At 45.3% G+C, this 15,317-nt stretch overlaps 1 protein-coding gene across 1 annotated transcript; it reads left to right on the top strand.

The window, feature by feature from the left end:
• Nucleotides 1-4,545: 4,545 nt before the first annotated feature.
• On the top strand, nucleotides 4,546-10,098 carry LOC311312034 (uncharacterized protein). The gene is made up of 9 exons (XM_084441883.1): nucleotides 4,546-4,714; nucleotides 4,955-5,133; nucleotides 5,297-5,425; nucleotides 5,722-5,871; nucleotides 6,226-6,465; nucleotides 6,995-7,370; nucleotides 7,857-8,095; nucleotides 8,505-8,680; nucleotides 9,123-10,098. The coding sequence occupies exons 1-9, from the start codon at nucleotides 4,582-4,584 to the stop codon at nucleotides 10,027-10,029; spliced, it is 2,529 nt and encodes an 842-aa protein (XP_084298009.1). The 5' UTR covers nucleotides 4,546-4,581; the 3' UTR covers nucleotides 10,030-10,098.
• The last annotated feature ends 5,219 nt before the right edge of the window (nucleotides 10,099-15,317 follow it).

Here is a 15,317-nt window from a genome sequence, read left to right as displayed (position 1 = left end):
TTTTTATTTTTATTTCAGGTAACTAAAATGTTTTTTCACACCTAGTTTTAGTTTTTTGGTTAGTTTTCGTTAACTATAATAACCTTGCTGTACACAACTGTATTATTCTGTTGTGATCAATAAAGCTAATTGTTTTATGTTGTAAAAATAAAGGAAAATAGTGTATGAAGTGAAGGCACAAACTTGACAGTCACACAGCATTTAATTATACATTGTCACCATATCTTGTAGGTGTGACTAATACATTTGACTTGATATAGCCTAGTCCAGGGTGCCACAGGTGTTAGGATGGATTAATCTGGATAATAACATGATTTGTAAGGCATGTAGTACAGTTTGACAAATTTGATCAATGACCTTGCTCTTTTTTTATTTTTTGAAGTTATTTAAACAAGTATCGTATACATGTACAGTAGCAAGTCAGATAGAGTACATTTAGTATACAACAACAACAGACTCATATCACAAGCATGCCAGGGAGGTTACAGAGGAGAAAGAAGGGACAAAATAAATAAAGACATTAAATTCTAAATAAATACTTTGATAAGCTTGCAACAGTTATACGTTTTTACTTGATTTGGGAATTAGAGTAATCAACCCTTGAGTCAAAGTACAAGGTAAGGCTTTGACAGATATACTCTCATTAAACATATGTAAAAGAAAGGGCGCCATCTGCTGGGAGAATAATTTATAGAACTCTGACGAGAGGCCATCTGTTCCAGGCGCTTTATTATTCTTCAGCAGCTCTATACATTGAGTTACCTCCAATAAAGATAAAGGGAGATCACACATATTCTTATCAGAGTCAACAAGTTGAGGGGTATTCTGCAGAGAGTTAAGGAATGTTTGAGCACAATTTTCTGAATATTCAGAAGTATATAGATTTCTATAAAAAGTGGCACAAAAATAAAGTTTTGGGTCATCAGATATAGTGCCACTAATATTCAATTCATTAATAGTGTTCGTTTTAGCATGATGTTTTTCTAATTTGAAGAAGTAAGCGGAGTTCTGCTCACCTTCTTCTAACCATCATTTCCGGGACCTAATGAAAGCCCCATCCGCCCTCTTTTTGTACATCTCATCTAATTTCTCTTGCAGCTCAACCATCTTTAACTTATCTTCTGTCTACTCATCAGGAGAAACTTGAGTGAACAAGGAGATGCCTGAGATAATGTTTTGTTCTTCAATTCTTCTAGTTCTAGCAAGCTTACTCCCATAATCCCTTAGATATTTGGCTGATTCATATTTAAACAGTTCCCAGTTTAAGCAAAATGAATCTTCCATATTTGCATTATTAAAGTAGTGTGTTATTAGTTGAGATTTTTGCTTCTACTACTACATGTCCGAGAAGAGAGTTATTCAATTTCCAATATCCTGCTTTGTGACAGCTATCAGAGGGAGATAAATTAATAGAAATGTAACAATGACCTTGCTCTTATGTCACAATGGGTGACCCTGGTGACGTCATAGGCAGGGCCATGCAACTGAAACACACAATAATCCAGGGACAAAACAAGTTATCATAGTATTGGTTACGGCATCTTCTGAGGCTAAGTGCAGTACGTTTTAAAAAAATATACTGTATATATATATATAGATTTATTTACTTATAATGACCATATAATTAATCTAGAATTCCCATAGATCAACATGTTTAGATTATCAAGTGTTAATAAATAGAAAAAGGACATTTTCTGAAGTGTGTGTGCTTGCTGTGTGAAAGCAGGCATAAGTATATCAAAAATAGATTTTAAAAAGTATGAATGGTATCTAAATTAGTATAAAGCATGAAAAGTGCTATAAATGGTATCTGAGTGTGAGTATAAAGCATCAATAAGCTTGTCATTGTGAGTTTTCAACGTTTGAATGTAGTATCTAGCTGAAATAGTATAGTAATGTTAAAGTATGTTAGGGACTGAAAGTAAATCTCCCATTGACCAGAACGACCATACAGTTCTAAGTTGAATAGCTCCCAAGACATGCACTTAGTTGAGTCAAAATGGCTTCTTATGCAAATATGCGGGCGCAGCTCTACTCGCTTGTACATGCTAAGGGGTCTAATTTAGAATTTCAAGATCCCATAGCTTTGAATGTATACATTCCTTAAGTATCACTTCCTGTTTACACAGCGTTGTGTTGATGTTGCGGCCATGTTAAATTATAACGAGAAAAAGCGGGCAGAGGAAGAGAAGAGGGAGAAAAACTGCAGAAACTCAGATGACATGAAAAAAGAAGAGATGTGGCAGAAAAAAAGTTGTGATAGAGAAGAAATGGGATTATCGGGAGATCAGAAAAAGATAATCGATCTGCTGGAAAAAGAACAGACGAGATGAGTGGCTATTCACAACTGTGATGGACCCAAAGCCAGAGACCAAAGCCATGGGTGAGACGAGAAGGAAGACGCAGTCGGGAGCCACGCCATCTGAGGACAGATCATCTGTCTGTCTCTCCCTCACATCACTCTCCTCAGATTCTTCATAGAGCCGGACCTGGAGGAACACCACCCCCATCCTGCAGCAACTTCACTGGCTTCCCATAACCCTCCCACCTGACCGACCTACTCCATCAGCCCACGGTCACAGACATGGTCACATACTGTAGAACAGAGGAGTCAGGGGATGGAGTGTGGGCCAAGGAGGAAGACAGGACAGTCGACATGGCAGACCATCACAGGTCAGGTGCTCATTGTTGCACTCAATAACTAACATCTTGGGCTTACATTTATTGCCCATCGTCTGTACCTTCCTTAAGACACTATTCCCAGCCTCACGTCTATTGTTGTACTCTGCATAGGTGTGGTCAGCATTCACATGGACTGGCTGAATCATGGCTGCCAGCGACTGGAGCCCCTCGTAAAGGACAAGAAAAGGGAGGTCAATATGGACTGATCTCCACCATATGACTCCAGCTGGGGTTATGACCTCTTTATGACCAGTCTGTTACAGTAAGTACTTGACCAATATAGTAACTGTAATGAAAACAGAGATTTAAAAAAAAGTTGATCTCATTCTCTCTCTCTCTGAGCTCTCTCAGTCCTTCTCCTTCTCTCATTCACACAATCATGATTTCCCTGAGTCATCATCCGTTTTTCCTCCGTTTTGCTTGCAGGACTCCTCTGCAACAACCTCGAAGGCAGCGTCTCCCTCTATCCTCTTCACTGTCTCGCCTTTCTCTGCAAGGATCTCCTCTATGTTCCTGAGGTTAACAAACAGACCGAGAGAAAATAACATTTAACACGTATGTTTTTAGAGCTTGCCAGCTCACTTCCAAGCAAGGTCCATTACTATTGTGATATGTTCCGGATACTGTTCGTCCCATATTAGCCTGAACATGGTCACCCGCTAAGAGTATGCGTGCGTTTCTCTTTGCATTGTGTTCAGACCCACCTCTTTCCACCCAGGTCAGAGAACCAGCCTAAGTTGTCAGCAATGATGTGGTGCTTCTCACATCCTGGGCACGTTACTATGACAACGCCATTGTGATAGGCTATCTTGGATATCCTCTTCATCGACCTGGTTGAACACACCTGGATAGATACAGGTTAACACACGTGCTATAAAGGAATATGGCCGTGCACTGATTTGTTATCAGTGTGACTGTGAAGACTTGTTGAAGCGTTACCTTGCATGTGTATATCAAATGATAATGCGTAGGCTGAATATTCCCAATGGCGTCACTTCTGATAAATGAGGTGGTTGAGAATTCTCTGTGCAGAGCAGGCAAATTTTCTCGATTAAGCCTGAAGACAGTTGCTCTAGGTGATGGCTGATGATACACTGACACAATCCTTGCCTGTGCTGACTGCTGTTTTACATCATGTGCTGAAGGGTGAAGGTACGGTGATCTTGTCGCTGGTAACGTTGAACGAGAACACAAGACTGACGTTTCGTGACAGTGGCGACATAACCGGTTCACAACCCGCAACAACTGTAACATTTTGAATTGGTATATCTCCAGATACTTTTCAGGGCAAATTTCTTCTGCCTTCTCTGCTTCGTTAATGTGCATGAGTCGCAGTTTTGTGACGTATTAATTGCTCGTAGGCGGGTTTTGATCGCATGAACCAATAACCATGGAGGTATAATAATGGTGCGTTCGTTTATAACTGGGAGGTGGCAAATTGCGACTTGCTACTAGGAATTATTAAATAAAACACCGCATGAACTCGCACTTCCTCGTCGCAAATTCGGATATGTTTCTCAGCCCCCAGTTGCTCGAATGCACTAGATATAACTAGGTAACTGTGATATAATGGTATATAGATATAACTAGGTAACTGTGATATAATGGTATATAGCTCGAATGCACACAGGTCGGAGGTAGGTATTTTGCCACTTGCGACTTGCCACCTCCGACCACAAACGAACACACCATTAGTGCATGAACCAATAACAAAACGTAGGTGGCGGTATACGACACACCCAATAGGGCTCGAGCCTAAGAAGAAGAATGCACCAAAACATACAGCGTTTCCGGTTCCTTCCACCAACCCAGACGGTTGCGTCTTCAGGTGGACAGATACTTGACAGAAATCTAAACATTTGTTTTATGCAGGGTTACTAGTCACGTCGATGGCTCATAATGTCTCCTTTAAAGATGATCAACATATACATCTGTGAATCGCTAGGACAGGTCAATGACCGTATTTCACAGGTCGAGTCTTCAACTTTTGTCAAATACGTTGTCTACACTATGGATAAGGGTTTTACAGAAGGTAACGCTCAAGACGCCAAATGACTATTCATTGACTATTCATGCTTACCCTACTTGTCACTAATGACTGATAGATGATGATGAGAATGCAAAAACTTTTTTTCTGTGCTCATGTCACAGAGGGTGAAGCTACAGCCAAACCGAACGCTGTAACGTGTGAAATGCAAGTTAAGCTATAGCTAGTCAAGCCCTTTCTTCAGCAGTCTAATATGAACCCGTTCACTGTTTTCTCTCCCTACAGACTGGAAGCCCCAGTTTAAGAACAAAGTGTACTGGGAATGGCTGCAGGGGCGAGACACCCCCTGCATCCCGTTTGATGGAGTTCCCTTCATGTTCATTGGCCATAAGGTGATGGGGTGCCACCGGGGCCCAGAGAAGGACCTGACAAAGAAGCAGCGCTATATTGAAGCTAGAGACAAGGTGAGTCCACTGATATTCTGTGACATGATTACAGAGTATAGCATGATCTGGGAATGGACAGGACAGGCAGGCTCACCGGGTCCCTAATAATAAATGCCCCAAAAAATATATATTAAGGAAAAATACCTTTCTCTTCTGCTACTGCTGATTGTCATCCTTTCAGGCAACCAATGAAGACCAGGAAGAGAGGAAGGGGAAGAAGGGGAGGAGAGTTCACTTAATTAAAACCAAGAAGTTGTCCTGCCCTGCTAAAGTAGTTGTCACCCGCATCGCCAAGTTTGACGGATTCAAGGTAAAGAAAGAGTTCAGGTCAGGTCTTTCCACCAGCTTAATGCCGCAATATATTTGCTTTTAACTATGCGTTCGTGAATTCAAGATGGCGGTGTATTGGCGCCACAAAACACGCAATTGTCTACGCGTATTACACTTTGTTGAACAGCAAGTATATCCGTTGCTATAGTGCTACAGTATATTCATGGTACGATGACTAAGTCTGTGTGTGTGTGTGTGTGTGTGTGTGTGTGTGTGTGTGTGTGTGTGTGTGTGTGTGTGTGTGCGCATGCACGCTCGCTCGCTCGTTTCTACCAGGTGGACACGGAGAGAGCGCGGGTGAAGAAAGCCAAGTCGAAGGTCATCCGGCAGGCGCTCCAGCAAGACCCGGCCTCAGTGGAGTGGAAGATCCTGTATTACGTCAGAGTCCCCAACGTCACTGACCACGTGGGCCACCCCATAGGAGAGGTAACTGACCGGCGCGCTGGAACATGCTCACTCATTGTTAGATATCGACAGCTGCAATATCAATCCATTATTACTGTGTCCATAGTGATATCTTCCTCCTCATGAAACAACTCGTCAACAACAACAAATCAGTCACCTAGTCCCTCCTCCCTCACACACCCACTCCTTTTCTTTTCTACCTCTCTCTCTCACTCTCTCTCTCTGCCCCTCTGTCTCGCTGTCTCTCTCTCTCTCCCCCTCTCTCTCACTCTCTCTCTCTCTGCCCCTCTCTCGCTGTCTCTCTCTCTCCCCCTCTCTCTCTCTCTCTCTCTCTCTCTCTCTCTCTCTCTCTCTCTCTCTCTCTCTCCTGTCCAGGGAGCGGACGACGTGGACGAGCGGGTGAGAGAGTTCATCAGGTCCATGGTGAAGCAGGGAGTGACCAGGGTGCCGGAGATGAAGCTCCACATGGTCCAGTACGTCCGGACGGAGCTGTTCAAGGACGCGGACGCCCCGCCGCTCAGGAAGTACTTCCCCACCGAGAGGACCATCAGGGGCATCATCACTCGGACTCGGACCGAGGAGAACTTCACCAAGATCGACCTGGCCAACCTGCTGGTGAGGAGACCGGGCAGGTCCTCTCTTTGACACACCTATGCTAAGCTAACTAGCTAACTAGCTATCCATACTTGCTAATTATGGCACCCTTCAAATACTTATTCCAAATCAGATTTTCATTTGATTTTCATTTATTTATTCGCACCATTAAAAAAAAAGAAACAAGAACAATAAAAAAAACAAATCAAAACAGAACTGAAATAGGTGCCGGAGAGGTTTGAAACCCCAAAGGGCTTTAATAGTACCTCACCATGAATAATACAATAACCCATATTATATATGTCATATAAAGTAAAACACAATATGCAATGTTATACACAATACAATGTCAACAGTGAGTCAACAGTGAACAAAAGATCCAAACAATGATGATGAGGCACTGTATTCTAGTGCCACTGTGCCTCCGGTTTATTTAGACTCCACCTTATTCAACTGTTTTTATTATATATATTGATGTTTTTGTCTACCCCTATGATGAGGAACATTGCAGTAAACCCAACAATCATCTGTTTTCATCCCCCGTCTCTAGTCTCTTTCAGACAGCTGGAGGGAGGAAGCGCCCAAGACCAGCTTCCTGCTCAGGATGCAGTCAGAGAGCGAGAACCTGTTACTGTGCTACCAGACGGAGTGGCAGCAGTCCCTGCTGCGTCTCTACGGCAAAGACGTGTTCTTCCTGGACGCCGCATACAAGCGGGCGCGCTTCCCGCTGCCGCTCTACTTCCTGTGCGTGCGGACCAGCGTGAGCCTGGTGGTGGCGGGACTGTTCGTGGTGCAGTCCAAGAGCCCCGAGGCGCTGAAGGAGGCCCTGGGAGTGTTCAGGCAGTGGAACCCGGTCTGGTGCCCGGCCTACGTCCTCATGGAGGACTGTCCTGTTGAGATGGAGGCCGCGGAGACCGTCTTCACAGGTAAGAAGGAGAGACAGGAGAGAGACATAGTGTTGATGTGCGGTGTAACAGGAAGAAGTCGTTTTCATTCATTTAACCTCCAAATACTAATCTGTATCCATCCCCTTGTCTAAAGGAGTGGAAATATATTGGGAATGTACAGAAGTTGCTCACAGGAGGCACTTAGCTCGGGAGGTAGAGCGGCCGGCTGGGGATCGCAAGGTCCCCGGTTCGATGCCAGCTCCCGGAGAGTGCCAAATTGTCCTTGAGCAGGACACTGGACCCCAGAATCACTCATGTGCAGCATGGTGGTGCAGTACCTTCCACTGTCACCTCACAGCAAGAAGGTCTCCGGGCCTTTCTGTGTGGAGTTTGCATGTTCTCCCAGTGTGTGTTTCGGCATTGCCGCCTCCCACGGTATGATGTATGTTCACTATGTGACAAAGATGTTTGTTCGAGGCACAGTAAAAGTAGTTCACAAGGAAACGTTTCTTCTTCCAACCTCAGGCTCTCTGGCCGTATACAACGACTACCTGAGGGAGAGGACGTGGACACAGTGGCTGGGGAACCGCTCCCGCGGCATCACGGACCAGGAGGACGTGTTCCAGATGATGAGGGCCATCGCCGGTGCACTGACCATGGACCACCACCAGATGGCAGTGAAGCAGCTGCAGGAGAGTCCCATCTGGTCACGCAGTCCCCTCTTCAGGAACTGGTTCACAGCCAAGTGGCTGTCACATGAAAAGGTTAATATAATATATAATAACATGTATATATATGTTTATGTATATATAACATAAACGTATAATAACATGTTAATAAACACAAGGTCTCGTCCTGGACCACAACTCAGTATCTTCACCTCAGAGGTAAGGGAAGGCAGATTGGAATGAGTAGACAGATTTGGTCATGGGAGACAAAACTCATATGAACTTGCCTGCAAGAGTGACCTATCAGCATTCATCAATACTGACTGTTTCTGTCCAAGGGTCTATTAACAAACATCAATTATAACACAAAACTATCATAACATGTACAACACACCCTATTTTGACACGATAACGCAGACACGGGTGTAATCATAAGTGTGTATCTCATGTACTTCGGTGTCTTATCTGCATGTGTGTGTGTGTGTGTGTGTGTGTGTTGTTGCAGAGGTGGGCGAGGGCTGTGCGGACCGACGCGGTGAACCTGGTCTCTGTGATGAACGGAGGGGTGGAGATGCAGAGTGGATTCTTCTCTCACCAGGACCTGAAGGTCCACAAGAGCAGCTCCCTGAGCCTCATGCTGCGCTTCCTGGTCGACGAGTTCTTCCCTCAGATGCACCAACGGTGAGATACGCATCAGAGAGACCATTTGGAGGGCAAATCTTCATCCCTCATATTGATAATGAGAGGATTGTATTGAACCCTTTTAACCCTGTAAGTACAATGACAACATTCCGAATATTAATTGGATTTTCGCTATAATACTAGAAAGTGCAGTTTCTCAGCTTTCAGGAAGTGTTGGATTGTTGGAATCTTATTTTTTTTTTAATTTTATTTGTATTGATTTTTTAAAGATATTTTTACAATTTTGCCAGTGACGTTGTCGTGTTCAAAGGATGTGTTGTGGATCTTGACTTGAGGCTATATTTTTTCCAGTCTTCCAACCGCACCATCTGAAGTTATACAGAATGGACTACTTCTCTCAGTCTAATAATATGTTGCCTTTGAGCGCCCCCAAAGTGACCTTCATTTCCTGAACTGCAGTTCCGTTCTCTCTGACCTGCAGGTACGTTGACCTCAACAGCCAGTCCTCCGCGGAGTTCACCATCAATCTCATAACCCCCCGCTTCCTGTGGCACCGCCCCCGCTCCGTGGTCTCCTGGGTGATGGACAAAATGGACGCCGCCGTCCAGTGTCCATCTCCGGAGGTGGAGGTGGTCGGCGAGGGGAAATTCAGGGTCCGGAGCACTGCGGGGGAGGCCGGGCGGAGCCACGCGCACCCCGTCAGCTTCGGGTCAGAGGTCAGCCTGCCCTCCTGCGGGTGCGAGGCGTGGAGGAGCCAGATGCTGCCCTGTGAACACTTCTGCCAGGTGTTCAGGCTGCTGCCTGAGTGGAGCTGGGAGCAACTCTGCCCCCGCTACAGGGACCACCCTTTACTCGCCCTCCACACGAGCCCTCCCTCCGAGGTAGAGGGGGCCATCGCCCAGCTCCTGGACCCCGCGTCCCCAGAGCCCTGCCCGGACCGGGACGGCCCAGAGGTCATCGTCCCCTCCACCCCGTCCGTCCCTCTAGCACACACCCCCGCCACGCCCCAGGTCCATCTGGACTCTCCGGTACTGCTCCTGACGCCGGCCACGCCGGTCAGACTGGCCACGCCGGTGGCTCAGGTTCTGACCAGCGCACAGGTGGTCAGCAAGAGGGACGAGCTCCAGGGGGAGTGTGTGTCCAGGCTCCAGTGCATCATGGAGGACATTATGAGCATCACAGACTTAGAACATCTCCAGGAGCTGAGGCAGACACTGGCAGCCCTGCAGAGCCAGACCCAGAGGATGGCTCAGATTCCTCCCCAGCCAGAGGTGTCCTCCGTGGGGGTCGGGCGGAGGAGGAAGAGGGCAGGGGTGGAGATCATTGTAGCCATGCCAAAACGTGTCAAAGTCCTCTCCAGAATTGAGGATGAGAATGTTCAGAAATAAGGTTTTTTTGTTGAGGAAAAAAAGTACATTGTGAATAAATAAAAAAGCTTTCTTTTTTGATACGATGAACTAGAGTTCACTTTATATTCTCTAACACCGTTTCTGTGCAGTTTTCTGGAAGTTGACACTTACACGCCTATAGTGCGATCTATATGAACGGGAAATTGTGCTTTTAAACAGTTTAAACGGTTGTTGGTTTAATTATTTATAGGCCTATTAGGAATGACAGAACTGATAGCCTACTGTATCCGTTGATGGGTATAAGCACTGTACGATGTAGCCTACGCAGTGTCCAGAGCATATTGACATTTTCAACAATATGAATAGAATTCCAAGACGGTGCTTTTGTGTCTGAGGGCTGTAAGATATATTTCAGTATCAGCGTATCAGCAGCACTGCTCGTGTGGGAAGCGCATCATGCAGCCGCAGTGAAGCGTCGGAGCTCCATGGTCCCATGTTTCTGTGACAACTTCCTGGGTGGAGACGCCTGCGCTCCTGAACTGACTTTTTCTATCACGGCGGATGATGTTTGAGGATATTGCCCCACTGTGAAACATTAAGAAATGTATCAATTCTGTGCGGATGACGAGAAAGACGGTTATTGCAACAAATTAGGTAAGTGTGGACAAGAATTATGGTCTGCATTGTAGCGTGTCGGAGGGTTATATCGGCTGGCTTCTGTGTTATGACATCGCTTCCCGTCTCTAAGGTGTTTGTATAGGGTGTTGTTGGGAAGGACCTGACAAAGAACCTGACAGTAATAGCATGTTTTAATCTACCAACACCAAGCGATGTCTATAGGTGTTCATGATGTGTTAACACTGCAGCCTACTAGCCTAATTTCTGTAATAGCAGACAGAATCTAGCTGAAGTCGCACACGTGTCAGGCATACCGGCGTGCGTTATAGCCTATTTATTAGGTTAGCCTAGTGTCCTATCATATTCGGTAGGCCGACAGATGTCAGGCCTTCAAAGTAGTGGACCAGAGACGCTGTCTAACTGTGATAAATGGTATGAATAAGAGTGGTGTGTGCGTTCTTTGTTCCTCATTGTGGCGTCGAGGTATTCAGTTCAAAGTGCGGATCCAGTGACATATTGTCCGACAGAGGGCCTAAGGTACACCTGTGCCATCCACGCCATCATACGCAGCAACCTAGTTTTAGGCTGTAAATTCTGAGACGTTGTGGGCTTCAGAGTAGTTGAAACCGAAGGCTATTAGAGGTTAGAATACTCTAGGCTACTGTATATTTTATGCCTACTTCTCATTAAAATGTTTTTGGAAGTTACTGTAGGCTTTTGTCAGATTTTTCCTCAGGGGCCATATTATGTAGCCTACAATACAATTCAGATATTGTTTCTGCTCAGAGGTGGTCGAGATGGCACATTAGAACATCAGCTCTTTCATGTCCCTGTCTCTCTCTGCTACAATACACTTATTTTCCGCTCCCCTACTAATGTAACCAGACCAGGTCCAGTCTGGCTTATGGCTGATGGACGTATACAGCTGTTCTTTTGATAGTTCTGAACGAATGCCATTGCCTGCCCTATGCCTGATACGTTGTACACGCGTCGCTTGTACACCAATTACACAAATCTGTGTGTGGGGAAGGGACTAGGCTAGGCTTGATGGTCAGGGAGAGAAGTGATGCTCATATGTCATTATGTAACAGTCTTATTGTCTCCAGAGCAGGAGATGGAGGAGATTGTTGGAACAACGTTCTTCCATCGTTCTTGATGAGATGGTGACTCAACAGCAGTGGTGATTGTCTGAACCTGTGGCTCTACTCTCATAGGTCATTTGCTTTAATTGTGCAGTTTTTACCTCAGTGGTGCCGAAGAAGTGAGTAGCTACACTCTGGGGCTGTGTATAAATAACTGTGCTCTGTTTACTGTACCTCGGTGTAACCTTGAATCCACAACTGCACATCAATCTAACCAAGAGCTCTCCCAGTCTGTGAAAACTGTTTTGGTTCTTTTTTTTTCTCAAAGCAAAAGACAGAGACGCACAACAGAAAGAAGTCAACAACTTCTGTCGTCTCTCACGTTTAGGCCTATTTATACATTCATTACAGAACCCCGCCTTTCAGTTCCAGCCAAAAAAGTGAGAAGAAAACATGTCCTTGGAGATGGTTTCGTCCTTGACTGAGTGGGATATAATTGGCTCTCCTCTCTCTCTAATGGAAGTTGGTTACACACAGCTTCCTGGACAGTGGCTGGGCCAGGACAATAGCAGCTTTATCTAGAGGTGGATGAACTCTACCCGGACTGGGCTGTGGGTTTCAGGTAAACGGTCTGTCCTCTGAATCGGGAGAATAGAGTACAGGGTTGAAATTGTAGGAGTCCGCTCTCAGTTTTGTAGCTCTCTGGCGGGTATCATTCCTCCCCTGTATCCTTACAACAGCCCCTCTGTTACTGGCGGACGCCCTGGTGAAGCCCAGACGATCAGGTTACCTTAATCCAGCAGGTTACCTTAATGAAAACCCAGCAGCTGTGACCAGCTCACTGGTCAGTCGGGCTAGGACATCACAGTAAAGGCACGTACTGTACATCACAGTATATGTCACTACAGTATAATACAGGTAAGATCAGTATAGTACAGTGTAGCATACTTACACACACATGGTACAGTCCGTACTACCCAGACATGACCTGTATTTGACATACTGGAGTTACTAGGAAGAATCTGGGAGAGGCTCTCCCACAGGACTGTGATCTGTCAGGCGTTACTGGGGAGAGTATCGAGTACCAGGGGAGTCCAAAAGAGAAAAAAAAAAACATAATTTTAGAGCTGGATTCCCAAAAAATGATGAATAAAAGACTGGAGTACCTTTTGTAGAGAATTCATTCAGGTGAATACAATTATCATATTATCTTCCACACATCACTCCTCTTCTTGCTACTGTATGTTGAATCACTCCAACAATATGTATTCTCTCTGATCCAGGGCAGACCGGACACATCTAGGTTACTCTGGGACAGAGGGAATGATTAATCTAGTTGATGGTCTGGAATGGCCCTGTGGGGTCAGATTCTGCCATATCGCTCCCTCTGCCCACTGCTATTTGCACCGTCACGCTGTGAACTGTATAGTGGGCTGTGTGAGTCACCCCGGCCTGAACACGCTGTCAATTATTCAGACACTCTGACACAAACAGGGCCGGAAGGCAGACCACCCCTACTGGAAATCTGTGCCAAACAAAAGCCTTACTTCATCCTAGGCTGACGTTAGAACTGAGGAGAAAATAATTGTTTGAGGATTGTTTGCCATTGAAGTTTTGGGGTAAGCCCTGTGTATTCTGTTACTGTTTGAAGGAGATTACTGTAGGCGGCCGTCCAGAGGAGAGATTTAAGATGGCCTCTCTTACTGACATACTGGTTTGGACTGGATAAAGGTGTTTGTGAGTGACCACAGCCCCTCGTCCTCTTCCTGGTTGAGAGGAGAGAACAAGAGGAGAAACCCAGAGAAGGAAGGAGGGATAGGCGCTTCTGAAGTTTAAAAGTCTACTCCTCCTAAGAAACAGAGGAAACCTCCTCCTGCTGATGAGATATGTTTGATTTCTGTGTGTGTGTGTGTGCGTGTGTGTGTGTATTCCTTAGCTAATTAGACTAAGGGATACACACAACCTTCACTCATTAAGAAGGGACGGTAAAAGTTAAACCATATTCATTCTGAGAACTAGCCTGTGTGTTCCTGCCTGACTAATGATTAAGTCCCAGAGGAATGTCCATCGTAGTGTTCCCTTTCTCCTCACGTGCCGTCTTAGTCTAGGAAATCATTGCTGATAGAGAGGCTGTAGGCAGGCTTGTCCAAAGTCGGATCAGGCTGCAATCTAGAGTTCGGAATGTCTGGTGCTGCTATCTCTTCATACTGTACTGTACTCACTGTACCAGCCCAGTCAGCTGTTTGTAAGTTGGCGACATTTTATTCACTCTTGTGTAAAAAATTTATGTAAAAAAAAAAAACTCAATCGGGGGGAGACTTGCTCGGCCTTTGATCTTCTTAATGGACTTAATGGTTCTTCTCCTTGTTCTGCTCTGTTCCTTGTGACTTCCTTTCCTGGTTGTTCAGGCTTGCCCTTGGTGGTTTGCCCTTTCAAACCTGATGTTCTCTAATGAATAGCATTCTTTTTTGTCCAGGGAGTTATTTTTGCCAAGGGAGTTATTTTTGCCAAGGTGGTTTTCTTTTGAAATGCATAGGCCCAGCATTTATTTGTATACGTCAATCCTCAGATGTTTTGTGTGTGTGCGCGTGCGTGTGTGTGTGTGCGCGTGCGTGCATGCTGTGTCAGGCTCTGCATTCCCTGAGCCACAGTGTTCTCTGTCTGGACACATACATACATGCATACATGCATATACGCATACATGCATACATGCATACATACACACACACACACATACACACACACACACACACACACGCAGTCAGTCAGTCAGTCAGTCCCTGCTGTCCCTGCTGCAAACCAGACTCTCCACAGCAGGGAAACATAATGGCTGCTCCCCCCATGCATCAATCTGGCAACCACCCACACTCACTTGGCCTGGAAATGGGTGACCGGGCTGCATTTATAAAAAGCAGCATAAAGATGATGATATTAGAGCTTACTTTGTCCTCAGCCTTATGTCTGGTTTACGAGATTACATTTGAATAGCCATGATTGTTTTCAATGTATTTTAATACAGTACTCTGTATCACTCATTAGGCAGTGATCTGCTCTATTCAGATGCAGAACAAGGTGATGGCCTTGTATTATCAGAGTGGTATTATTACTATGGCATCATTAATCCTGGAATTAGTCATCACGCTGATTACGGATTTGGATTTTGAGGATTTGAGTGCTTGACAAAAACATGCACTTATTTAAAACAATGTCACAGATACAGACTGATGTTATTTGTGGTGAAGTATAATTTGTAATTGGGCTGCCTCATTATATTGCAAGGAAATCATTTTTAACTGTCCTTATGTGGGTGGCTCGTGGTTTAGAAACTGACCAACCACACAAAGGAACTGGTTTGGTGGTGTGTGTATTGCATTGATGTATCTGTGCTGAAAATGAGTGTTTGGTTACAACACAGCGGTTACCAAGAGATGGCACAGGGTAGCTGGGGCATGGCATGTGACGTCAGCCCTAATGTCCTTTCAGGGTTCTGTATGAAATGACAATGCATTTGCCTAACACATGTTCTTCTCTCGTTCTCCCCCTCTTTCTCTGTCTACCTTTCTATTCCCCCATCTCTCTCTCCCTCTCTCTCTCTCTCTCTCTCTCTCTCTCTCCTCCCCCCCCCCC

This window comes from Borostomias antarcticus (genome assembly GCF_949987555.1).
Source record: "Borostomias antarcticus genome assembly, chromosome: 8".
NCBI lineage: Eukaryota > Metazoa > Chordata > Actinopteri > Stomiiformes > Stomiidae > Borostomias > Borostomias antarcticus.
This window is presented reverse-complemented; position numbering and strand designations above follow the sequence as displayed.